This window comes from Urocampus carinirostris, chromosome 10 (assembly GCF_059441175.1).
Source record: "Urocampus carinirostris isolate Australia breed hairy pipefish chromosome 10, RoL_Ucar_1.0, whole genome shotgun sequence".
Classification (NCBI taxonomy): Eukaryota; Metazoa; Chordata; class Actinopteri; order Syngnathiformes; family Syngnathidae; genus Urocampus; species Urocampus carinirostris.
The window spans coordinates 40646776-40674335 of record NC_142358.1 but is presented as its reverse complement, the minus strand read 5'-3'; the positions used below and the strand labels follow the sequence as shown (position 1 = coordinate 40674335).

At 41.5% G+C, this 27560-nt stretch overlaps 1 protein-coding gene across 1 annotated transcript in view; it reads left to right on the top strand.

The window, feature by feature from the left end:
- Positions 1 to 27560, top strand: part of rsrc1 (arginine/serine-rich coiled-coil 1) — a 284392-nt gene that overhangs the window by 126722 nt on the left and 130110 nt on the right. Inside the window, exon 6 of the mRNA XM_088346059.1 lies at positions 5598 to 5646. Within this exon, the coding sequence (XP_088202185.1) occupies positions 5598 to 5646 (49 nt within the window). The remainder of the gene's footprint in view (positions 1 to 5597; positions 5647 to 27560) is intronic.

Here is a 27560-nt window from a genome sequence, read left to right as displayed (position 1 = left end):
CAGATTCTCAATAATATTCCGGTCTGGGGACTGAGATAGCCATTACAGAACATCGTACTTGTTCCTCTGAATGGAGGCCATAGTAGAATTTGAGCAGTGTTTGGGGTCGTTATCTTGTTGAATTATCCAGCTCCGGTGCAACTTCAGCTTTGTCACTGATTCTTGAACATTGTTCGCAAAAATCTGCGGATACTGACTGGAATCCATGCGACCTTCAACTTTAACAAGATTGCCAGTACCTGCACTGGCCACACAGCCCCACAGCATGATGGAACCACCACCAAATTTGACTTTGGGTAGCAAGTGTTTGTCTTGGAATGCTGTGTTCTTCTTCCACCATGCGATGCTCCTTGTTATGTCCAAATAACTCAATTTTAGTTTCATCAGTCCACAGCACCTTATTCCAAAATGAAGCTGGATTGTCCAAATGTGCTTTAGCATACCTCGAGCGACTCTGCTTGTGGCATGTGTGCAGAAAAGGCTTCTTCCGCATTACTCTCCCATACAGCATCTCCTTGTGCAAAGTGCACTGGCTAGTTGAACCAACTGTAGCAAAATCATGTTGTAGGTCTTTGGAGCTGGTCTGTGGGTTGAGCTTGACTGTTCTCACCATCCTTCGCCTCTGCTTATCTGAGATTTTTCTTGGCCTGCCACTCCGGGCTGTCATTAGAACTGTGCCTGTGGGCTTCCATTTCCCCACTATCTTCCTCACAGTGGAAACTTCCAAAAATTAGTGCTAAAAGTATTCAAATCAATAAAACAACAAGGGTGCCCACATTTATACACCTGTCTACTTTTGTTTAAGTAATTATTGCACACTTTCCGTAAATCCTATGAACTCCGTTTCACTTCTCAGATATCACTGTGTTTGTCTGTTGTATGATATATTTAACTGAAATTGCTGATCCAAACAACCAATTATTTATAAAGGGAATTCTTGAAAATGATCAGGGGTGCCCAAACTTTTGTATATGACTGTGTGTATATATATATATATATATATATATATATATATATATATATATATATATATATATATATATATATATATGGGTGCAAAAACCATGTCCTACTTTCTCACATTTTGCATGTTTAAGAATTCAATCGCTCTGCTCACAGACCTCACCATCAGTCTTCCTTGACAATTAAGACCCTCAAATCTAATAGCGGAGATATTGGTATTACGGTTCGGTCGAAGGCAGGGCGGCAGGGACTGTCATCTTCTCCCCACGCAATCGTAAAACGGCGTCTCACTATTTTCACACAAACCAGCCGACGTAAGGGCAGCCAATAAGACGTGTTCACCGGCTGTGATCTTGTTTCAAACGCGCTCGGTGCGCTCGTACCGGCTCTCCCAAGACTTGTTTCCTCTCTCGAAATTTCTCTTCATCTCCTCCTTATCGATCTTCCCTAGTGCATCCAGGATGCGCCAGTGTTTATTTTTTCCTGGAGTAAGATTTTATTTTTTTTATTTCACTTTCGCGGGCGCCACTGGCAACAATGAAGACGTTGTCCCTCGGTACTCGGCGAGGACAGTTTAAGGGAGCGTTCCCGCTAATAGTTGCGGTTAAAGACGATCTGGGGGAAAATGGAGCGGCACCGAGGGGGGAGCGAGCGGCTTTCCAAGTAGATTACATAGATAAAAGTTGCAGAGCCTGGGGGCTTGTCTGGGCTGTCATGAACGGGCCTTTGTGACATGTCTTTGTGCTCTTTGTGGATTATTGTCAAGGATTTGGATGTTCTGACTAGGGCTTCAACCAGTCATTTTTTGCTACTCTGCTGTTATCTCAGGCTAAAGTCGAAGAATGGATAAATTTGTTGAGACCAGAACGGAGACAGGACCAATGTTCCCTGTAATTTTCCAGGGGTCTGAGCGTTCACACAAAGTCGGTGAGCAGCGCTTGAAACAACAGTGAGCAACCATAATCCCAAGTGTGGCAAGATAATTCATTATCAAAGATGTCCAAAACTTGACATTAAGTTACATTTTGCTGAGTTTCCAGCAATGCAAAATTATGTTTCTATTTTGAACGAATTGACTCATGTACTATTGCAAAGGTTGTACGGCCTACAAACGTCGTGCGTTCTTACAATTCTTTCACAAGATATCTATTTCTTTTTATTTCCTGATATATTTTGTCGCATGATATTAACATTTATTTAGTCGGTTGTAAGATACAGAACTGTACTTAATCACATTTTTTAGTGGAAGTACATTGTTGGCAACAAGATTCACTTGATATAATACAAACCTTTTCTTCTTTTTTCCGTGTTTTTTTTTCTACTTTTTTTTTTTAATTCCTTTAAAAAAAAATCTCATTGTGTTTATTTTTTCCAAGCTGTTACTTTTTCTTTTTGTTCTCTATTTACCTTTTCATCATATTTCTTTATTTTCTTTTTTTCTGGCTTTTTTTCTAAATTTTTCCTTCTTTTTTCTCTTCCTTTTGTTTCTTTTTTCTCAGCTTTTCACTACTTTTTCATTTTGGTATTTTTTTCCTTTTTTGTTCTATTCCCCCTTCCTTTAAGTCATTTTGTGCATAATTTTACATAATATTTGGTCGTGTAGGGATTAAAGAAGCAAAAACAACCCGAAGAGCCGTTTGGGACCCAAAAGAGCCGGTTCCTTTTAGTGAGCCGAGCCGAAGAAGCCGGTTCCCAGACAAACTTTACTAACTTTACTCAACTTCGTTCTCCTTCGACTCGACTTCAAAATACCGCATTTAGGACACAACGTCAGGGGAACCCGTGTATTTTTACCTTCATGCACTGTAACTTTGACTTAAATGGCTTCTGAGACTGGGAGGTTCGGGTTCGCGCCCCGGCCGAGTCATTCCTAAGACTTAAAAAGTGGTCGGCGGCGCCCTCTCTTGGCTGCGGCTGCATCGGGTCAGATGCAATCGACATTTCGTTCTGTGTACATTGTTACACAGAATGACAATACAAGGAAATTATTATTATTATTATTATTATTAATTAGCAATTTTGAGCCCTCATTTTTGTGCGCTGGCTAGATTTTCTTGTGCGCTAAGAATGTGCGAGCAGTGCGCAATTGCGCACGCGTGCAGCTTAGAGGGAACGCTGGACAGGACCCACTAGTTTTATTGGAAGAAAGAAAAAGTGTTGCACCCATGTTCCCGTGATTGCTGAACGTCGCTCTGAACGCGAAAGTGGATCTTCCGTGGCGAGCGGTGAAATAACGAGTCAGTAGCCGGGACAGGAGAGCAAAAACGTGGTCGGGGTCAGAAAAGAGGTCGAAATCCGGGACGGGAGAGTAGACGTGGTCAGGATCAAAAACGGGCTGAAGCAGGGGGACAGGTGGGAGTCCGGGTCGAAAAGGCTTGCCTAGTCTTAACTGAGATTCTCAGACGGACTGACAAAAGGGGACAGACAGGACTGGGTATAAATACAGATAGGGAGCCAATCAGGACCCGCGGCAGTTGGCGCCAAAGGAGCGGTCACAGCTGAGTCACATCAGTAATCATAACAAAATTGACCATTGAACAGGGTTTGTACGGGTGCCTGAAATCCTCGAAAATGATAGAATTTTAAGAGTGTGATTGCAAGGTCAGGAAAATACTTGAATTTTGGGTCAAGTGCTTGAAAATGCTTCATTTTTGCCATTGCCGTCTTTCTTGGCCTTTTTACTCTATAGACCACGCAATAAATGAAGATTTTTTTTGCCTGAAAATGACTCTGACACGACAGTACTGGTTGCTTTTATTATGGAATTAAATAAAAAGAAAAATATTCACAGATCTACAAAAAAATGGATAAAATACAAAAGAATTCTAGCTTTTCACACACTGGACAGATTTAAAGTTACAAAATCCCTGAAAATGCAAAACAATAAAGTATAAATTAAAATGATTAACTCTTTCCTGACTTCATTAAACAATTTTCCAAACATATATAGATGGAATTTATATGGAGAACCAGTAATGCCCAAATAATATGAAATGAGAAACATTTTTAAAATGTATATGAATTAAATGTAAGAAATGATATAAATAAGCTACTAAATATGCACCAAAAAATACAAAATTGAAAAATAAGGTTGAAATATAGATAAAAAATGAATGCAGAAATAACTGAAAATACATCAAATTCTTCAGTATGAAATGTGTTATAAGTTGTTATTCAAATTAGGTGGCGGTCAAAAGCATGCATTGCTAGATATTTTTGAAGGTTTTTATTTATTTTATTTTTTTCAGTTGATTTAGGCAATTGTATTTTTTTTTTTTAATCCATTCATTCATTTTTAATCTAGAACATTTGGACTGGCGATATGTTTTAACTAAAATGTCAGGGCGTGTTGCATTTAGTGTCAAATACTTTGGGAAATTCCAAAATGCTGTGAACCAAGAGCTTCATTTGAGCACAACTGACTGTCTTCAAATGGTCTGCTTCATAGGACGATACTCATAACTAATTGGTTAATTTATTCTAAAAAGATCCAGTAGTCGTCATTGAAAAAACAGTCATTACTGATGTGACTCAGCTGCTCCCACCCTTTTGGCGCCAACTGCCGCGGGTTCTGATTGTTGCCGATCAGTATTTGAACCCAGTCCTGTCCGTCCCCTTTTGTCAGTCTGTCTGCGAACCTCAGTAAACACAAGGCAAGCCTTTTTCGACCCTGACTCCCGGCTGTCCCGTTTTTGCTCCCGTCTGTTGCTTCGACCCGTTTTTTTGATCGTGACCACGTCTGCTCTCCCGTCCCGGCTCCCGACCTCTTTTTGTCCCAGACTACGTCTTCTCTACTTTTCTGGCTTACGACTCGCTTCCGACCCGACTACGTTTTTGCTCTCCTGTCCCGGCTACCGACCCGCTTTTTTCCGTCCCTGACACCGCCATCGCTTGCGTTCGGAGCACAATCCGAGTACCAGAGCGGCTTGCTTCCTGCGTCCAGCGAAGACCGGATCGTGGGTGCAGCCCTTTCTCTTCCTTCCAATAAAAACTTGAGAGAAACGCAACGCAAGTGGGTCCTGTCTCTGTTCTGGTCTTGACAGTCCTCCCAAAACTGATATTTTTTCAGCACAGTATGAACTAACATCCAAACAAAGGTTAATGAAAGTTAAATATAAAAAAAGATGAGACACATTACAGGTCAAATGTAAATATATAAGGATTGAGATGTCGCTATGTTTTCTCATCTCATCTCATCTCATCTCATCTCATTAGCTACACCGCTTATCCTCAGTAGGGTCGCGGGGCTGCTGAAGCCCATCCCAGCAATCATCAGGCAGGGGACACCCTGAACTGGTTGCCAGCCAATCGTAGGGCACACGGGGACAGACAACTCACTCGCTCATTCACACCTAGGGACAATTTGGACCGGCCAATTCACCTGAAATGCAAGTTTTTGGAACGTGGGAGGAAACCGGAGTGCCCGGAGGAAACCCACGCAAGCACGAGGAGAACATACAAACTCCGTTCAGGAAGTCTGGAGCTGGATTTGAACCCACGCAGGAGGTTCCCAAGACATGAACTGTGCCGCACATGCGCTAACCGAGAAAGTCAGATTTTTTTGGATGAATTAGCTTTAATTGGTCGAGTAATTGGAATTTGAGTGGTTGATGTTATCTCCTTCAATTTTACAGACACCCGCAGAGCAGGCTAAGGTTCGAATCCAGATGGTCCTGCAGGCAGGTAAGGCCCCCATTTTGTTTTCACTCCTCTTTGTTAGAAATAAGGTCATTTGGATCCTATTTTATCGATTCAAGTTTTGTTCCTCCGAATTACAAAAAAGTCTGAAAATGTCTTGAATTGAACCTGCCTTAAGCGGTAGGAACCCTGGATATTTACGACGGCCTCATTTGAAACACACTTGGCAGAACATAATTCACACATGTCACCGATCAAGTCATCCGGTGTGTACGCCCTGGGTTCAATTTTTCTCACCGTGTGCGACAGGTAAAGATTGACTACTTTGAAATAAGTCTTCGTGTTCATAGTCATGTACGCACACACAGTGTGGTACAACACTAATTTCAGCATGGGAAATATACGAATGAGGGATGTGTCCAGCACATGCAGGGCTGCCACCATTAGGAATTCCTGGAGACGATTAATTGTCACTCAAAAAGTCACGATCGAGTAAGCATTATATGCTACTATGATAATACAGTGGAACCTCGGTTCTCGACCATAATCCGTTCCAGAAACCTGTTCAAAAACCGATTTGTTCGATCACCGAAATCATATTTCCCATTAAAAATAATGTAAATCGTTTTAATCCGTTCCAACACCCTGAATGTTTATCTTGAATGTTTAACGTAAAGCTAACCCAGGCTAATCGTACATTCGCGTTATCGTAATCTTCCGTACGAAAGATTACGCTAACATGAACATGTAAAAATAAAAAAAAAGGATGAAGAAAAAAAGTATGAATAGGATTTCTTACCTTTGTGGTGGTCAGCAGAAGGCGCAGGTGGACGGTGGGGAGAGGAAAATCATCAAAAGTTTTTCAACCTCTTCCAAAACTTGCGGCCGTTGCTTGCTTATAGCGATCACTCCCTTAGCCACATCACTAGATGTCACAGCCTCCTTATTCTTTAGTATCGTACTGATCGTAGATTTAGCCATGCTGTATTCTCTAGCAAGATCAGACACTCGCACACTTCCTTCATATTTGGCTATTATTTCTTTCTTAAATGCAATAGTTGTACGCACTACTTTTCTTTTTCCACCTGTAGCCACTTTGCTGCTTGCACTTCTTTCTTCCGAGGCATAATAAGGGGCTAAAACACCCGTACGCCGCTCAGCATCGCACCCTAGCGTACCGGCGTTCGAAGTCCGATTTTTTGACCGAACAGCGGAGCAAGAATTTCTCGAAATTTTTGGTCGGACTCCGATTTGTTCGAACTGAGAGGCGTTCGAAAACCGAGGTTCCACTGTATGAGCTTAATATTATATATACTATAAACCAGGGATCAGCAACGTTTTCGGTGCGGAGTGCCACTTTCAAATTTCCTTTTAAATCAGTGTGCCACACCAAGATTAATGACTCGCACATTTTTTTTATATCCAACTGAGCTGTTCCAAATATACAACATGGATAGACATCTTTATACAACATCATCATTCGTAATATAATGCATCAGATCAAGTGAGCCGTTGGAGAGCCGGCTCTCTTTAATAAGTTGAGCCGAAAAAGCCGGTTCTCAAAAAAGAAACAGACTTTCACTACACAACTCGAACTGGAGATCGGCGTGCAGACGAGAACTCGTACCGCGAGACCAAAACAACAATGGCGGATCTGCCTGACGAAAAGTTTGGAGTGCGGTAAATCTTTGTTAAAAAAATGATAATGACAATTTGGTGTCAAAAAAGTTGCATCCCGGGGACGCACGTTGATTAGACACGATGCGTCCCCAGCAAAAATAATGCGTCTAGGACGCAGGGACGCCGGCAAACAAGAACACTGAGCACTATTCTTGTTCATCAATAAACTAAAAAATGAATGTGAGGAACGCGTGGAAAGGCATGTATACATACATGACTTCAACTTTTGACCACAAGAATCAACCATGAACAATAGTCAAAAAACAACTGATATGGACAAGTACCATACTATTCACCGATGAAATCTTAATTCAGAAAATATCAAATTGAAACACACACGCATTCTGCCAGCCCCTCCTCTTGACGTTCAACACTTCTGGCTGACATGGGGATCTGTTTTATTCTGGTTTTTGATTGCCTATTTCTTAGGCAAGCCACCAAACAAAACCTCCGAGCTCGAAAAGAACGCTTCTTTAATATATTCGCATTAAGTAAAAGATTATCCGCACTTTGCTTTGCAGTGAGCAATGGCGTTTTTTAGCAGTGATTTTCAGGGTCTGTGTTTGTTTGCCGTACCTGGACACAGCGTGTTTTAATGTCTCCGCCTTGAATTCATGTTCATGTTTCGTCTTGTCATAACGTTTAACACTTGATGCGCGAGGTACAACGCTCTCGAGGCATAATGCACAAACAGCACGGTCATTTTTTGCACAAAGCCCTATTCGTCTATCCACGCTGGCTGGAAAGAACGAGATTTTTTCGCTGGAGGAGCCGTCATGATTCATTTGTTTATCGCGTGCTGGTGTTTCGTTGGCTGGGTTAAAACAAGGATCTCTCCTCCGCGTTGCACACACACATGCTCAGGAACAGAGCAGAGGAGGAGGGGCGCGACCGTAAAGCCTCTAAACAACACGGTCTAAACAATTTCTAGTCAATGCGCTTTTAAAATAAAACATTATTAGTTTCCCGTGCGATCGCGTGCCACTGGTTAACCCCTCGGTTAACACATAACACACAGGGGATGGTGTCATAACGGTCTGTAGTTTGCAATAATTGTGGTATGTGCAGCCCTTTGAGATTCTCCCGTCTCAAAGGTTTATTCCTTTTCCTCATGCTGAGGTTTTTGAGTTTTTCCTTGCTCTCGTGTAGGTTTCAGATCAGGGGATGGTGTTATAATAGTCTGTGATTTGCAATAGTCTGTGGTCTGTGCCTGCAGTGGCACGCTTGTCATAGGTTGCCGACCCCTACTGTAAACCTTAATAAAGAAGAGCAATTTAATGGGCACGTGATCAAGTCAACAAATAATCAAGAAATCATTATTAGCTTAGCATTCGGTTATTTTTATGAAAACAACTGCAACAGTGCAGGATTTCTGCATTGTGGTTGTCCAGAGCAGTGCTTTTCAACCATCGTGCCGCGACACACTGGTGTTCCGTGAGAGATCGGCAGTTGTGCCGTGAGAAATGATCCAATGTCACTTTTTAAAATTTTATAATTATGAATCATTTTCTGCAAATATGATGCCATTGTTAAGTGTTAAGTGTAAAAACTGGGGGTATTACAACTCATATTGTAATTAAACATACTGTTCAGTGTCATTTTTGGTCAGTGGTGTGCCGCAAAATTTTTCCAATGTAAAAAACGTGCTCTGGCTCAAAAAAGGTTGAAAAACACTGCTCCAGAGTATATTTTGTCTTCAAACAACTGAATTTAAGCTCCCACTTAGCTGTGGAGTAGTGGTCTAGGCTCATGTACAGGGTGGTATTTGAGCTTGACCACATGTCTGTGGTGAGTGAGAAGAAGTCTGCCTTGCTTAACTCCTGAGAACATGATCCATAACATTGTTATACAATTTCGGGATTACCGTCTGCGAGATGTATGTTTTGCCTGGTGTGTCGTACAGCATGTTTCTGAACCGTAATAACAGCAGCATGTTTTAGTCGCAATGTACCGTGTCAGACTATCTGTTAGTGTGGGGCTTTTTACACTGTCTTGTTAGGGTGTCAAGACTTGTGCGTGAACGTCATTTATGTCTAATTGACAAACATATCCATCCAACTCCTTCATTGGGAGCTGTAAAACGCTGCATTTATTCTTCAGCGGCTTTGTAATCAGCACTCGCTGCTTCCCGATTGTGCTCCTTGGCTTGGGACTCCTCGTCAACTGGATTATCCTCTCTAAAGCAAGCGGTTTTCTTCAAAAAAATCAAAATTTTCACGTGTCGTGGTCCTAGTATGAAGAGGTACCACTGTAATTTTGATTTTAATGTTAGTGGAGCTCACAGGATCAAAATCATTGATTCAGTGTTTAGATGGAGGTTGACATAATGATATAACTGAGCGAAGTACGGAAGCTAAATGAATAAACTAAATAATCTTGTTTAGTAACTTTATTAGTTACCTCCCAGTCTTTGTTCCAGACTCCAACAGATATAGTAACGGAGAAGGAGGCAGCAGATGTTGGGAGGTTGTGCGAATGCTAATGTCCTGACGTAGCCGTGGAGCTTAAGCCGCCTCCTCCTCGCCTCCATTCCTCTGTGAGCGCCCGCCAGGCTTTCTCTCCCGGGGTCTCCTGACATCCTTGAAGCCCACGGCTCTCCCCTTCTCTCCGCCACCTCCCCCCTCCGCCTTTTGTCCGTCTATGGACTCTCTCTAGTCAGTAGAGAGCAGATCATCCCATGGCTAAAGCGGATAAGGCCTTTGTGTCGGGGGGCTCTGCGGACCTGTAATGAGCCCCCTCGGCTGGCCCGCCGGCCTGCTTAGTGCGCACTGGGGGCTTTGAGTGTGCATGTTTTTGGAGTGTGCACCTTGGCGAGTGTGTGTCCATTTACCGAGTGACAGAGGAGGTGGATTAGAAAGAGGAGGGCATCACTGGCTCCCAATGAAAGACTTGGATGGATATGTTTATGGGTCACTTCCTGCTTGGCCTACATATCAAATACACATTGGTGCATACACACCCATTCACACATATAGAATATATCATTATCCGTTCATCTGGTTAGACAGATTTCTATCCATCTAAACTACATATATATAGTTTATTCAACCAATAATTTTCACATAAAAATCATCGGAAATTGTCTCGGCTCAGTAAGAATTTAAAAATTTAACAACATTCAACATTCAGAATATAAAACGAAAAACAGAAATTACAATTTGCAATTATTAAAGATTCGGACAGCACTCGGGTAAAAACTGTTTGTAAACCTTTTAGTTCCCCTGAATGACTTCAAGCGTCTACCGCTCCGAAATAGATGAAAATGATCATTACCAGGATGACTCTTATCCTTAAGAATATTTGAGGTACTTTTCAAAACTCTATCATTATATATAGATTCCAAGGATGGCAAACCGGTGCCCACAATCTTTTCCACTCTGCGGATTACAGAATTGAACTTCGACAGATCTTTCTTTGTGATTCGACCGAACCAAACAATAATAGAATTTGCTAAAACACTTTCAATAATGAACATCGTAGGAGTTCAACTTCCTTAGGAAGAAAGGTCTTTGGCGTGCCTTCTTTAGAATTTTCTCCGAGTTCAGTGCCCAGCTTAGATCTTCTGAAATGAACGTCCCGAGAAGTTTGAAATGTTCCACCTGCTTGACTCTTTTACCATCGATAAGTAAAAATTCCTTCTTGTTTTTGTTTCTTGTTGTAGAGTGCCGTGAAAAAAGTATTTGCCCCTTTCCTGATTCCTTTTTTATTAGCGTATCATCGAACCAATTTTAATATTACACAGAGACAACCCAAGGAAATATAAAATGCAGTTTTGAAATGTTGATTCCATTTATCAAGGCACAAAAGATAAATGAAAAAGCAAATGCCCCCTGAACCTAATAGCAAGTTTGGCTTTGGGAGTATGTTAGGAGTGACAAGATTGGATAGATTGAGAAATGAAATTGTGAGAGACAGAACTGGAGTAGTAGTGGAACTGTGATAGGCGTAAGTTATGTGTGAATGTTGGGAAGAATAAGGTGATGAGTGTTCACGTGATGGAGTGGGCATGACGTTAGAAATCAGTTTGCATGGGCAGGTGCTGGAAGACGTTGAAAGCTTTAGGTACTTGGGTTGTGATGTGGCTGCAGGTGGTGGAATGGAGTGTGAGGTATTGTGAAGAGTGAATCAAGGAAGCAAGGTTTTGGGTAAAGTCTGCCCGGATGCCCGGGGCGTGCATCTTTTACGTCGGGCGTACAACTTACACGACTTCTCCGCCCGGGTGGCCGACAACTTTTTCAAGAAAGACTAAAAATATCTTTGTTTTTTTTCTTTTTCTTTAGTTTTTTTCCAAATCAACGTAGGCTTTATTTCTATTTCGAAATCTTCGTTCGGTTTGGAAATTTCGGTTCGTTTGGCAATTTGCATACTGGGCAGCCAATGAGAAGCCTGCATCGAATAATTTCGTGCTTCCGGACTTTCCGGAGCATTATAAGGTCGTACATTTGCATATCATTTTCCAAAGTAGACACATGAGAACACAAGAAAATGGATACGTGGTTAGGAATTTTCAAGATTTGTCAATTTAATAGCGCTCTTACTCGTGGTATTGTGTGACGTCATTACGCACGCACCATTTTTCGTTTTGCTAACTGTTGTTTGCCATGTTGGATTGAATGGAGCCGTGTTTTTGGTAGCTTACTGTTGAGGAATAAATATGCTTAAAGGCTCAACCACAATGTCCTGCTTATCTTCTCACGCATGAGGAAACTGCACACTCTGACATATCCTTACTAGGAATCAAGCCAAAACCTCAGCCCTAGAAGAAAGATTCAAAAGAAGCTCACAAAATTGATGACGCTACAAAACATAAAGCATCGTGGAAAGAGGAGTTCACGTGGCTATCAGCAGACGAGGCTACGCAAACATTGCAGATACTGATGGCAGATGGAAAACAGCAATGTCATATGCTGTTATAAGTAGATTTATAATAAACTTAATTTTAAAATGTTGTTCTGTTATATATTCTGATGATCAATCCTTAATAGTTTTCAACAAGGGTTTTTTTTTGCGATGAGTCGTCTTATTGTGTTGCAAGTTGTGAAAAATGGGGCAGGCAACTTTATGGCTGGGCAGGTAACTTTTCAGAGTTGATGTCCTGTAACTTTTTGCCACGAGTTTCAGACACTGATTTGGCCATGAAAAAGGCGTAAGACACACTTTCCATTCAATTGATTTGTTCTTCATTTATGAGTATTATGATCCACGCCGATTGAATGAGTCGCGAATGGCACAAAGCCATGTTTTTGATCTCATGCTAATGTTCCCAACCCACGAAGCTTATAGATGCACACTTGCAAACTCTGCCCCGGCGGCCTTCCACATGTTATTGTACCCACTTCTTTTCAGCCTCTCGCTGGTTTTTTCGGCCTCTTTTGAGACCGCTGTCCCTTTCCACCCAAACGAGCACGAGCGGCATACGAGCGAGGCCGCAGAAGAGGGCCTCTCCTGATCCTCCCGTCAATGGGGAGTGTTTGCAGAACACCCACCGTGGGCCCGAGGTCATCCAAACCTGCGTCCTCTCCCCATTTGAACCTTTTCACAGCAGCAAAAACAAACAGTCCTTAAGCTCTCATCGGAGGCTTGAACTTGGCGGGGGCTCGGCGCTCCGAATTAACTTCCCCGCCGGTTTGTCTACTCTTGACACCTGTCTCGAGTCGTCGCGGAGAAAGTGTCATCTCCACGACTTGTTTCTAGAGGACTTTAATAACGCTAAGCTCTTCTTTTGTCAACTCGGCGTGTCTAAGTGAAACGATAGCTTCGAGTGTTTTCCCATTACACCAGCGCTGAAATTGCGGTTAAACATTTACACAAGTGTTCAATTAGGTGCAATGTTATACTTACAAGCCACTCCGTTTAAAAGGCCCGTGCACTCGGGATAATACACTTGAGAAATTCTTACTCCATTGCCACATTAATATGTTCATTTCAATGTTTTTTCCTATTTTACCCAATTTTTAACTTCTACTTGAGGAATATTGATAATAGATAGATAGATAGATAGATAGATAGATAGATACCGTATTTTCCGCACTATAAGGCACACCTAAAAGTCTTAATTTTTTTCAAAAGCTGACCATGCGCCTTATAATACAGTGCGCCTTATATATGGCTCAATATTAAGTCGCAAGGTCTCGCAACAAAGGCAAGCAGCCGCCGACTCGATTTTCCCCCGAACGTGGAGTAGTCCGCGGTGTATGCTGGGATTTATATACCGGCGTTTCATTGGCTAACCAATGTGTCAATCATCATTTGAATCGATCACTATTGGCTGAAGTTATTCGGAGCCTCGGATTGGCTAGAGCGCCAAAACAAACCCTGCAATTGGCCGAAAAAGATGTATCAATCATCCGTTGAATCGATCGCTATTGGCTGAAGTTATTCAGAGCCTCAGATTGGCTAGAGGGACAAAACAAACTCTGCAATTGGCCGAAAAAGATGTGTCAATCATCCGTTAAATCGATCGCTATTGGCTGAAGTTATTCGGAGCCTCGGATTGGCTAGATGGCCAAAACAAACCCTGCAATTGGCCGAGTTTAGCAATGGCATAGCAAGCTTAGCAAGCTTAGCAAGCTTGCTAAAGTACACCATAAAGAAACATGTTTTATTAGTCTGTATTTGCAAATAATTTACTCTCCTGGATTTACTTCACTCACGGTTGTAAGAAGACCATGATTGCGTATCATTATTGAACGTGAGAACTTAGGTGAGCTATGCGGCTTTCTATTTTCCCGGTATCTTGTTTTAGAACAATCTTGATGTTGCTGTGATGAGTTGAGTGAATTAAACTCAATTCCAAGTGTTTATTGTCATATGCACAGTAAAGTTGCGAGCGAAAAAGAAAATAGAAACTAAGGAATGGTTGGCATTTCTTGAATCCCAAGCCTTTAACCTTCCGAATGATATTTGAAATGATGCATTTGAGTGACATCGTACGGACACCGCATCCGCACGTGTCTACGACACGTATTTGCTTCTTTGCAAGCTTTGGGAATGTTAAGGGGGTAATAAGTTGGACTGAACCATCTGACTGTTTTGTCGACGTTCCCATTGTAGCGCCTTATAATCCGGTGCGCCTTATCTATGGAAGATATAGGACCAAAAACTATTTTTTGGGGGTGCGCCCTATAACCCGGTGCGCCCTATAGTGCGGAAAATACGGTACTTTATTCATTCCCGCAGGGAAATTCACATTTTTAGCAGCATCCCTTCGCTGAAAACCAATACAATAATAAAGCAAAAGGAATACAATATACAAATACCCATTGTGACGTGCTAATAACCACTGTAGCGTGTTGTATAGAGTATTTAAATAGTGCTACATAAAATACACACTGCAATAAAAGTACGGTAATATGCAATGTAGGGGGTGTGGTTTAATGTGGGCCTTTACTCCGCCGGGTGGAGTTAAAGAGCCTCATGGCATGAGGAAGAAAAGATCTCTTCAGTCTGTCCGTGGTACAAGACAGTGACAGCAGTCTGTCGCTGAAGCTGCTCTTCTGTCTGGATATAATGCTGTGTAGTGGATGGGATGAATTGTCCATGATTGACCGCAGCTTTTTCAGTGCAATACAGTGGAACCTCGGTTTTCGAACGCCTCTCAGTTCGAACAAATCGGAGTCCGACCAAAAATTTCGAACACCGGTAATGCGTGAGTGTGTACGCTAGGGTGCGATGCTGAGCAGCGTACGGGTGTAGATGGCTCTTTTCATGACCAACTGTTATCGCGTGCGTACGTGCTTCGTTTTGCTTTCGCTTTTAATATAGGTGTACGAAGTGTTTTAGCCCCTTATTAAGCCTCCGAAGAAAGTCAATGCAAGCAGCAAAGTTGCTACAGGTGAAAAAAGAAAAGTAGTGCGTACAACTATTGCATTTAAGAAATAAATAATAGCAAAATATGAAGGAGGTGGAGTGTCTGATCTTGCTAGTAAATACCCCACCGTCCACCTGCGCCTTCTGCCGACCACCACAAAGGTAAGAAATCCTATTCATAATTATTTTCTTTATCCTTTTTTTTTTTTTTATACAAGTTCATGTTAGCGTAATCTTCCGTACGAAAGATTACGATAACGCGAACGTACGGTTAGCCTGGGTTAGCTTCATGTTTACGTTAAACATTCAGGGTGTTGGAACGGAGCCCCCTTTCCAATGAACCCCTCACAACTTGTTGTGGAGACCCGGGTGCTAAATGACTTGTAAACGACCTGATTTTTTTTATTTTTACACGTTCATGTTAGCAAAATCTTTCGTACGGAAGATTACGATAACGCGAATGTACGATTAGCGTGGGTTAGCTTTAAGTTTATGTTAAACATTTAAGGTGAACATTCAGGGTGTTGGAACGGATTAAAACAATTTACATTATTTTTAATGGGAAAAATTATTTCGGTGATCGAACAAATCGGTTTTTGAACAGGGTTCTGGAACGGAATATGGTCGAGAACCGAGGTTCCACTGTACTTCAAATGAGCCAAATCGTCTGGAGGAGTATTCTTTTTTTATCATACTTGAGAAACTAATCAAGATGAGAACAATCATCTAAATAGAGTAACAAGTCGTAAAAGTTAAAACATGACTTAATATCAGCCATTTTTTTTTTCTCTATTGGGTAAAATAGTTTTTCCAAAATACACTTCACCTAAAAATGTTTATTCAACCTTACTCTTAAACATTTACCTTGTATTACCTATCAACATTAATAATACCCATATCCTGTTCAATTTTACATAATTGAGTAAATCTTTTAGTTATTTTTTAGGTTTTCTTTAATTTGTTGTTGGTTGGCATGCAAAGTGCCCGTAAATTATCCATCCGTCCATTATCTGCACCGCTTATCCTCAGTAGGGTCACGGGGGTGCTGGAGCCAATCCTAGCTATCTTCGGGCAGTGGGCAGGGGACACCCTGAACTGGTTGCCAGCCAGTCGCAGGGCACAAAGATAGAAGAATATACCTTTATTGTCATTGTTACAAATGGGCTAACATATTGTGACAACGAAATTGGGCATGACACTCCAGTTTTACACATAGTGAGGGTATGAGCAAGAAGATAAAGGAACAGAGAAGATAATGTTATAAAACAAGGGGAATAAGGCTATAGTTATAATTTACATGGTATTTACACAACAATGTCAGCATGTGGGATGTTACATACAGGGTTGTCGTGATAACGTTGTATCGTAACGGTTGTGCAATATTGCATTTGGTGCAAAGTCATCATGGTGCAAAAATAGTCCGCATATACATTGGTGCAAGCATAGACATCATAGTGCAAAAAAAGGAAATGGTCAGACATTGTGCAATTTGAGCATTAAACGTAGTGCAGTCGACATGTGCAAGAACAAGACTTGAGTAACAAGGACAGACAATTCGCTCGCTCATTCACACCTAGGGACAATTTGGACCACCCAATTAACCTAACATGCATGTGGAATGTGGGAAGAAACTGGAGTGAGAACATGCAAACTCCACACAGGAGGTTTGATCTCATGATCTCAGAACTGTGCCGCACACGCGCTAACCACTGCGCCGCCGTGCTGTCACTAACATTTTTCACATTTGCATTATCTGTCCTTTTTCCTCTTTTTGTTGTTGAGTCATTGTTTTTGTCCTGTTTTTATTCTATAATGTTCGAAATAAAGTTTTCATTCATTCATATTTACGACCACGGGTACACAAGTAAGCTCTATCTAGCGCGCTATAGTAGCATTATTGTAAAGCATTATTATTGTACGTAGTTGTCGCAGCAGGACCATTGTGAATGAGCTACTGGTTTTATTGGATTTTCCCCAGTGACTTTAAAATATACTGTTTGTAAAGTAAGACATATTTAAAACGTATTGTGTTGTGTGGCTATTGGAGATTACAAAGGAATACCACACTTTTTAGTCATGTTAGTTGTGTTAAGCGAGCACTCGGTTGGTTTGGACACATGGAGAGCATGGATGAGGAGCGAATGTTGAAGAGGATCTACAGAGCAGAAGTCAATGGAAGGAGACCAATAGGAAGGCCGCCATTGACCTGGATGGATGGTGTTGACTGCACTGCAGGAAAGAGGTCTAAATCTAATGGAAGCTAGAGCTCTTGTTGGTGACAGGAAGGAGTGGAGAGGTGTCGTTAAAGGATAGTGGGATTTCTGGAAGCGTTCTATGATACGGCAGGGGTAAACCAGCGAAATCTGTCGGGCCCTGCTGTCGAACAGGACCCGAGTGACATGGCCGCTTTCTCGTGTCCCGTTTCATCTGGAGGGCCGAAAGCATGACCCACTTGGGTGCCGAGGTGCCTAACTTGTTTGGGTGTTTGGGCATTTGGGTTGGCCATGGTCCCCAAATTTTTTTGTGTGTTTTTTTTACTACTTTTCCACTTTTTTATTTTCTTTGTTATTGTATGTGTTTGTTTTGCTGTCGGTCACCCCTCTCGAGGGATATCACCAGGGTAGATAGATAGTTGTGTTAAAATTCTATTCTCTGTAAACAGTTTCAGAACAGTATTTAAGGTTTGTTTGAATTTATAACAAATATTCCTTGTGTCTTTTCGCATTATTACAAATTTCTTACCCCAATTTTAATGTTTTGATAGCAAATGAATATCAGCTCCAAATATCGTTTCTCGGCCTCCTCTCTGCATCAAAGCAAGTGAGCCGTTTGAGAGCCGGCTCTCTTTAATGAGTTGAGCCGAAAAAGCCAGTTCTCTAAAAAGAGACGGACTTCCTTTCACCTCACAACTACCACGGAATGATGCATGATGGGAAACCCCCAGTCGGCAGACGCATGCGCACAGTAGCATCAAACTACTGGCTTCGTTTGCAACGAAAAAAAACGATACCGAGATAGAGGCTCCCGCGGCGAACTCGTCTGACTTGATTGATTTGCCATTTCGTGATAGTCGGTGTGTACCGGATGGTACCCGTCATTGACAAATTTGCGTTTTTCCGTACAGATTTTCTTGTACGTCGTACACGTCTTCAAATGCATAATAAACGCACTTTGTACGGCAAAAACGCACAGGTTGACAGGTATGCTATTGGGTTAGAAATATATGTTTTGCAGTGTAAAGAAAGCTCCATTTTCCGTGTATTATTTCGTATTTATCAAGTATCCAGTATGACCGCACGTACAGGTGACTGTCACCCGTATAGATGCAAAGGCGGATCAGCAACCAAACCTTTTAGTGTCATCACGCAAGCGCACTAATTCATTCACAGCAAATACGTCTCCCACCCAGCAGGGGTTTGCCAACACGCACATTTTCTTTCTTTCAACCTCTCCGGGCCTGCGCTTTACTCTTCGTTCAGCGCAGTCTCTCCCTCCTCCTCGCTGCAGCCCCTCAGGCCTCGACAGATGTACGCTGAACAGACCACATACATCGAAGGGGTGTCACCTTACCCCCTCTGGAACTCCAGGGCTAATGCGCCACGTTTAGAAGTCTCACAGCTTTTGTTCTGTCACCATAAGACACAATAGTAATACTGAGTCCACTTTTTTTTTTATAGGGGGTGCCCTTTCTTTAAAATTGAATTCAATCGCGTTCTGCATTTGGGTTCTACCTTCTGTTGTCATGTATCTTTCCAGACTCATCGTCACCTTGCTCATACATCGACTGTATAACACAACTGGAATGCTGCAGAGGATTTTCAGAGATAATAACAGTCATCAGGCTTTTCGGCACGTCTTCATTTGCCCGCCACTGCGGTCACCGCACCACTTGTTTGTGTCACTCATGACTAATTTAACCGGGAGGCATTGTTGACCCCTTTTTCCACAGAGGGGATTCCCCCCAACCACAACAACAAAGCCTCTCCCCACTCGCACGCTGTTATACATCTGGATGACCTGTTGTGCTTCGGGTAACTTGGGGGTAGGCAACGCAAAATGTTGAAAGAGCTATATTGGACCGAAAGAACGAAAATTGAATTTTTCTGGAGCCGCATAAAATAAAAGCTTTATATAAGCCTTATAATGAATGCAACACGTGATGAATGCATCTATATTAGCCTACTATTAAAAAGGACTAAGTTTAATGCAGCGCATCCTGTGGAGAATGATGCACCAGTATCACTAAAGTTTAACATCATTACAATATTGATATCAACTTATGTTCCATTCATTTGATAAAATCAAAGAAATGCAATAAATATAATATATATATATTGTCCAATTTATTCTGAGGACTTTAAAAAATAAAAATAAATATGCATAACGAAAAGAGTACATAATACACAGGATGCATTTATATATTAAAAAAAACATGTTATAGGGTAAAGTAAATAAAATCACATGAATGTAGTTGAAGTTTCACCTGTGTGCATTTGTCAAATGTCAGGACCGGAACGGAGACAGGACCCACTTGCGTTGCGGGTGTCTGTAAAATCGAAGGAAATAACATCAACGACTCAAATTCCAATTAGTCAAACAGTTGAGTTAAAGCTAATTTTTCAAAACAATCACTGTGTAATTAATGCTAAATAACTTTTAATTCCTTATAGAATGTGTATAGAATGTGAATTTCCCTGCGGGGATGAATAAAGTATCTTATCTATCTCTCTATCTAGAAAACATAGCTACATTTCAATCCTTATATATTTACATTTGACCTGTAATATGTGTCATCTTAGTTTTTATATTTAACTTTTATTAACCTTAGTTTGTACGTCAGTTCATATTGTGCTGAAAAAATATCAGACATCATCAGTTTTGGTAGGACTGTCAAGACCAGAACGGAGACAGGACCCACTTGCGTTGCGTTTCTCACAAATTTTATTGGAAGTAAGAGAAAGGGTTGCGCCCATGATCCGGTGTTCGCTGGTCGCGGGAAGCAAGTTGCTCTGATACTCGGATTGAGCTCCGAACGCGGAAGTGGATCTTACGTGGCGAGCGATGGCGGTGTCAGGGAAAGAAAAATGGGTCGGTAGCTGGGACTGGGAGAGCAAAAACGTGGTCAGGGTCGTAAGCTAGTCGTAAGCCAGAATAGGAGAGAAGACGTAGTCGGGGACCAAAGTGGTCGAAAGCCGGGACGGGAAAGCAGACGTGGTCAGGATCAAAAAACGGGTCGAAGCTGGGGACAGACGGGAGCAAAAAACAGGATAGGTGAGAGTCAGGGTCGAAAGAGGCTTGCCTAGTGTTTACTGAGGTTCGCAGACGGCCTGACAAAAGTGGACAGACAGGACTGGATATAAATACTGACAGGGAGCCAATCAGAACCTGCGGCAGTTGGCGCCCAAGGAGCGGACGGAGCTGAGTCACATCAGTAATCATGACAGTCAAACACATCAGTGCATAGGTAAAACAAAGCAACATCCTCTTCTCTCATTTTTATGACTAAAAGCAGACATTCTTGGGCCTGAGCAAGAAAACCTTATTGTAATATTCGAATGTGTTTTTTCTTTAAAAGCAAAAGAAAAAACACACTTTTTGGTGTTGTCTGTAATTTACAAGTAGAAAATAAAATATAGCCATCAAATTTTCTGTATGTGGCCTTCCCAGACATATTTGGATAAGTTGACAGAATAATTGGACGGATACATTTGTTTTTCTTGGTTTTTTCCTTCCTTCTCTTTGTGAGAAGCACTAACTTTATTACAATTCTTTTAAAGCCCCAATGTGTAATATTTATTTGACCACTAGATTGCACTGTGTAGTCTGGTGCGAGCGAGGGCAGCAGGGAACGGGACAAACATGGCGCCAACCAAAGTGGGTATAACAGACACACACAATTCTTGACCTATAGTTAGTTTTTTTTTAATTACCACTGATATAAAATGTGTATTTTGGCCTAGTATTCAAATCAATGTTTTTTTTCCGTTTTTTTCACTGGATGATTTTTTTTCTACCACTAGGAGGCACTAAATATCGCACACTCTTCCTTTAACTTCTATTCTTTTATATATATTAAAATGTTGTTGTTTTTTTTCGAAAAATGCAAAAAAAAATATCAATGCAAGTTTCTGTCCTTCCCATTTTAAGCACACTCATTTTAAAGCAATAACAAGTAATAATAATTTAGATAAGTATACTTTTTAGGAACTAAACCTGTCTATTTTTTTTATGAACACTCATTATTGAACTTCTTTCTTCAAGAAGTTTGGGAAACGTTTTATCTGTTATAAATCTAGAACTTTATACATGATATTTGCTAAAATGGAATATGAGTAAGTGCTATTTAATCAAAAATTTAAATTGATAATAAACAGTAAATTCAAATTATTGTTTTTTAGAATTTCCTACAAAAAATCCTCCTGTTTCATTTAAGTATTTCCAGCTTTTGAGTTTAAGTACTCTCTGCTTAAGTGTTTTTCATTTTCCTCATGCTGAGATTTTTTGAGTTTTTCCTTGCCCTCATGTAGGTTTCAGATCATTGTCAAGTCAAGTCATGTTTATTTGTGACGCCCTTAATCACAAAGAGTCTCAAAGGGCTGCGCATATCAAAGACTAACCACAGACTTTTATGACACATCCCCTGATCTTGAACCTATATGAGGAAAAATAATACACAGATATTGTCAACATAAAATATAGTTTATTCATATGCTATAGAGTAGAAGTGTGTTTTAAGCTTAGATTTAAACAGTTCCACTGAGGTTGCAGATCAAATCTCAGGGGAAAGAGCATTCCACAACACCAGGGCCCGAATAGATAACACTCTCATACCTTCGGATTTCTTCTTGGCTCTTGGGATCACTCATAGACCAGCATTTTCAGAGTGAAGGCTCCGGACCAGAAATTAAATCTGAAAGATATGAGGGAGCAAGTCCAAGATTGATTTGGTATAATCCCAATAGAACCTTGAAATCACATCTTAAGCTAACAGGGAGCCAATGTAGGTAATCTAAAATCGGGGACATGTGGTTAACCTTTCTTAGCTAAAAGCCTCGCTGCAGCATTTTGTACCAGCTGAAGGCTCTTGATTTTGGACTTGGGGAGACCGGAGAGTAGGGCATTACAGTCATCAAGACGGGAGGTAACAAACGCGTGAATTATAATCTCCGCATCCGACTGAGACAGCATAGGACGAATTTTAGCAATGTTGCGAAGATGGAAAAAAAGCTGTTCTAATAATAATTCATTACATCATTAAAAGTGATAAAAAAAGTCATTGGGTGTTGTAACGGTGGTCTGTGCAGCCCTTTAATACTTTTTTAAGATTACGGCTTGTACAAATACATCTGACTTTACTTAACTCCTCTCAGTTTAAGTATTTTGAACGAATTTAACTCCACGCTTTGCTTCACAACAGCAACAGAAACCCCCTTTACATTTCCGGCGCAAGTATCCGTGGCCTGTTGTCCTTTAAGAGGATAATGGCACGGGAGGTTGCCCTGTAATTTAGCCCCTGCAAGCATTGATCAGTTGGATTTATGTGCCATGACCTCATTGTTCCAGTCAACAGTCGTAATTATGGCTCAGACACACAAGAGTGAGGCCTCCAGTTACATAGGACCCAAACACCTGAATAAGCGTTTAGCAATTCATTCTGCCGGAGGACCGTCTGACCCGGAGATGAGAGAGGGCTGCGTTGAAGGAGCGTTGTTTTCACTCCAATAAGGAAGATGCCTTCCAGCTTTAAGAGTCTATCATTGACGAGGTGGACCGGTCGGGATCAAAGGTTTATGTCCAATTGATTTTTGGGTTTGTTTTATGGCTATAATAAACCCACGTCCCTTTTGCAACAAGGTGGTAACACACTGTGTCTTTCAGCCTTTTTGCCTCAGGACATGTCGCGTCTTAATTGGTGATTCTCAGCAATATACACTCACCCTTGAGAAAAATCTAATGGGTTGAAAAATACTGTCTAATATATAGAATAGCGCTCATTCTAAAATTCATCTTAAAGGACAGCAATACACAGTCTCATCTCATCAGCTGCACCGCTTATCCTCAGTAGGGTCACGGGGATGCTGGAGCCCATCCCAGCAATCATCGGGCAGTGGGCAGGGGACACCCTGGACTGGTTGCCAGCCAATCGCAGGGCGCACGGGGACAGACAACTCGCTCGCTCAGTCACACCTAGGGACAATTTGGACCGGCCAATTCACCTGACATGCATCTTTTTGGAATGTGGGAGGAAACCGGAGTGCCCGGAGTAAACCCACGCAACCACGGGGAGAACATACAAACTCCGCACAGTAAGGCCGGGAGCTGGATTTGAACCCACTTAGGAGGTTCCCACGACCTCAGAACTGTGCCGCACACGCGCTAACCACTGCGCCGCCGTGCTGCCGCAATACACAGTATTGAAGCCTAAAACTTCTAGAAAATCAATCTATTATCGGCACCGCTTATCCTCAGTGGAGTCCCGGGGGTGTTGGAGCCCATCCCAGCCATCTTCGGGCAGTGGGCAGGGGACACCCTCAACTGGCACACAGAGACAGACAACTCACTCTAGGGACAATATGGACTGGCCAATTCACCTGACATGCATGTTTTTGGAATGTGGGAGGACACCAGAGTGCCCGGAGGAAACCCACGCAGGCACGAGGAGAACATGCAAACTCCACACAGGGTGGTTGCGGTAGCTGGACTTGAACCCTGAGTGAAGGTGCGCACTAACCACCCAGCCCCCTTCTAGCAAATCATGTTTTGAAAATCTTTAAACCACATCTCAAAAACTAGGGATGCACGATTATGACGGGACCAATATTTATCGTACAGACGACTGCATGCAGGCACGAGGAGAACATGCAAACTCCACACAGGGAGGTTGCGGTAGCTGGACTTGAACCCTGAGTGAGGGTGTGCGCTAATCACCTAGCCCCCTTCTAGCAAATCATGTTTTGAAAATCTTTAAACCACATCTCAAAAAACTAGGGATGCACGATTATGAAGGGACCAATATTTATCGTTCAGACGACAGCAAAAAACGTCATAATTTTCCTTCGGATAACAGAAAAAACGTAGCGGTAATTAACTGACACTACTTTCCAGATTCCTTTATACAAGATGTTTATGATTTTCTTTTTTAAAGGTGATCGAAAATAAATACATGATCAAAGGCGCTGGAAGGGATTTGGAAGTTTTGTCCTCTTCGACGCCATTTTCTGGCTTAAGTCATCACCGCAGCCTTGGTCCAGCAACATGATGCGCGCGCAAGTACATGCATTTCTTAGACACACTCAAATAGTCAAATTAAGTCATGTTTATTTGTGACGCCCTTAATCACAAAGAGTCTCAAAGGGCTGCACAGACCACAGATGTTAGGTTTCAGAAATGTGAAATCGGGAGATTTTTTTTTTCGACGGGATCATTATCATTATTATTATTATTATTATTATTATTAATTGAAAAGACAACAATAAAATTCGTTTTTTAATCTTGTTATTTTATGTTTACATGTGATTATTACAATGTTTAATTATTCCAAAATTTCTGGTGTTCCTTAACATAGTCATATGTAGCGCTCTTATTCGTCTGCTGCTCTCGAAGGAATGCGATCACGTGGAGTTCGAGATTATGATTGCCGAGACTCGATCAAAGCTGCAGAACGGCGAAAAAGACGATGATAAAGACTACGGACTCGGCTACATTTTAATCGGCAAAACTTTGTTCGCATAAAAATTTCGGCGACCAAAAAAAAAAAAAAAGAAATTTTTTGAAATCGGTAGATGTTGCTCTCAGATCGGTAACCAAAGCGGTACTTAACAAGTGTGCACAGATTATTGCAAACCACAGACTATTATGGCACCATCAACTTATCTAAAACCTACATGAGGGCAAATAATACATCGATACACAGATATTGTCAAGGTTATTCTTATGTTATTGAATAGAAGTGTGTTTTAAGCCTAGATTTAAACATTTACACTGAGGTTGCAGATCGAATCTCAGAGGGAAGAGCATCCCACAGCACCAGGGCCCGAATGGAGAACACTCTTGAACCTTCGGATTTCTTCTTGGCTCTTGGGATTACTTGTAGACCATTTTCAGAGCGAAGGCTCCGGACAGGAACATAGGGGGAAATTAAATCTGAAAGAGATGAGGGAGCAAGTCCATGCATGATTTTGTATACTACCAACAGAACCTTCAAATCACATCTTAAGCTAACAGGGAGCCAATGCAGGTTAGCTAAAATCGGGGTCATGTGATCAAACTTTCTTGTCTTGGTTAAAAGCCTCGCTGCAGCATTATGTACCAGCTGAAGGCTCTTGATTTTGGACTTCGGGAGACTGGAGAGTAGGGCATTACAGTCATCATGATGGGATGAATTATAATCCCCGCATCCAATTTAGACAGCATAAGACGAATTTTAGCAATGTTGCAAAGATGGAAGAAAGCTGTTCTAGTCATATTCTTCACGTGTGTTTAAAGGGACGGATCGGGGTCACATGTGACACCTAAATTTTTGACTGAGTCACTCTGGGTGATATTACATTTGTCGATGTTCAGAGCTGTTTTTGAGAACAAGTCACAGCATTTGGACGACCAATAACTAGCATTTCGGTCTTTTCAGAGTTAAAGCGCAAGAAGTTGAGTGACATCCATTATTCTATCTCAGTGAGGCAGGCCTCCAAATTTCCACAGTTTAGTGTGTCAGATTCCTCCATCGCAAGATATAGTTGAGTGTCATCTGCGTCGCAATGGAAACTGTTATTATACTTACACATAAACAGGAAATGGAGTCACACATAAGCGCGACTTCACAATAAAAGGAAAAACGTATAGACATGAAAAATGAAATTACCATATTTTCCGCACTATAGGGCGCACCGGGTTATAGGGCGCACCCCCAAAAAATAGTTTTTGGTCCTATATCTTCCATAAATAAGGCGCACCGGATTATAAGTCGCTACAATGGGAACGTCGACAAAACAGTCAGATGATTCAGTCAAACTGATTAGCCCCTTAACATTCCCAAAGCTTGCAAAGAAGCAAATACGTGTCGAGAACACGTGCGGATGCGGTGTCCGTACGATGTCACTCAAATGCATCATTTCAAATATCATTCGGGAGGTTAGAGTCTTGGGATTCAAGAAATGCCAACCATTCCTTAGGTTCTATTTTCTTTTTCGCTCGCAACTTTACTGTGCATATGACAATAAACACTTGGAATTGAGTTGAATTCACTCAACTCATCACAGCAACATCAAGATCATTCTAAAACAAGATACCGGGAAAATATAAAGCCGCATAGCTCACCTAAGTTCTCACGTTCAATAATGATACGCAACAATGGTCTTCTTACAACCGTGAGTGTAGTAAATCCAGGAGAGTCAAATATTTACAAATACAGACTAGTGAAACATGTTTCTTTATGGCGTAGTTTATCAAGCTTGCTATTCAGTCATCTTTTTCGGCCAATTGCAGGGTTTGTTTTGGCCCTCTAGCCTATCCGAGGCTCCGAATAACTTCAGCCAATAGCGATCGATTTAACGGATGATTGACACATCTTTTTTGGCCAATTGTAGGGTTTGTTTCGGCCCTCTAGCCTATCCGAGGCTCCGAATAACTTTAGCCAATAGCGATCGATTCAAATGATAATTGACACATTGGTTAGCCAATGAAACGCCGGTATATAAATCCCAGCATACACCGCGGACTACTCCACGTTCGGGGGAAAATCGAGTCAGCGGCTGTTGCGTAAGTTGCGAGACCTTGCGATTTAATATCGAGCCATATATAAGGCGCACTGTATTATAAGGCGCATGGTCAGCTTTTGAAAAAAATTAAGACTTTTAGGTGCGCCTTATAGCGCGGAAAATACGGTAGACTGATGTTTGAAACGTGACTATATGTGCGTGTGTGAGAGAGATTGTTTTTATATTTAGGAATATAAAAACAGGTTCATTAAGTTCTAAGAAAAGCACATATCTCAAAAGAGTCAACTTTACACAAACCCTGCCATGAATTAACAAGACTCTTTATAGGCCACAAGCATGTCAAGTGTTGATTCTCTGATTGCTGTCCCAGACCCAGAACAACTCAATTTGAAGTTTTCTTAGTTTGATTTCCATCTTTAATTTGAAGGAGACTTTTAGACAGGATGTGACATCACATTCGGAGTCACAATGGTTCAGTCTATTTCAACATTCTGATTGACACATGGCAGCATCAACAGCCAGAGGGATTTCAAATCAAGTCATGTCTATTTGTGACGCCAATATTCACAAGGAGTCTCAAAGGGTTACACAGACCTCAGATTATTGCAAACTACAGACTATTAGGACACCATCCCCTAAAACCTACATGAGGGCAAGGGAAAACTCAATAACCTCAAATCATGTTTATTTGTGATGCCATTAATCACAAAGAGTCTCAAAGGGCTGCATTGACCACAGATTATTGCAAACCAGACT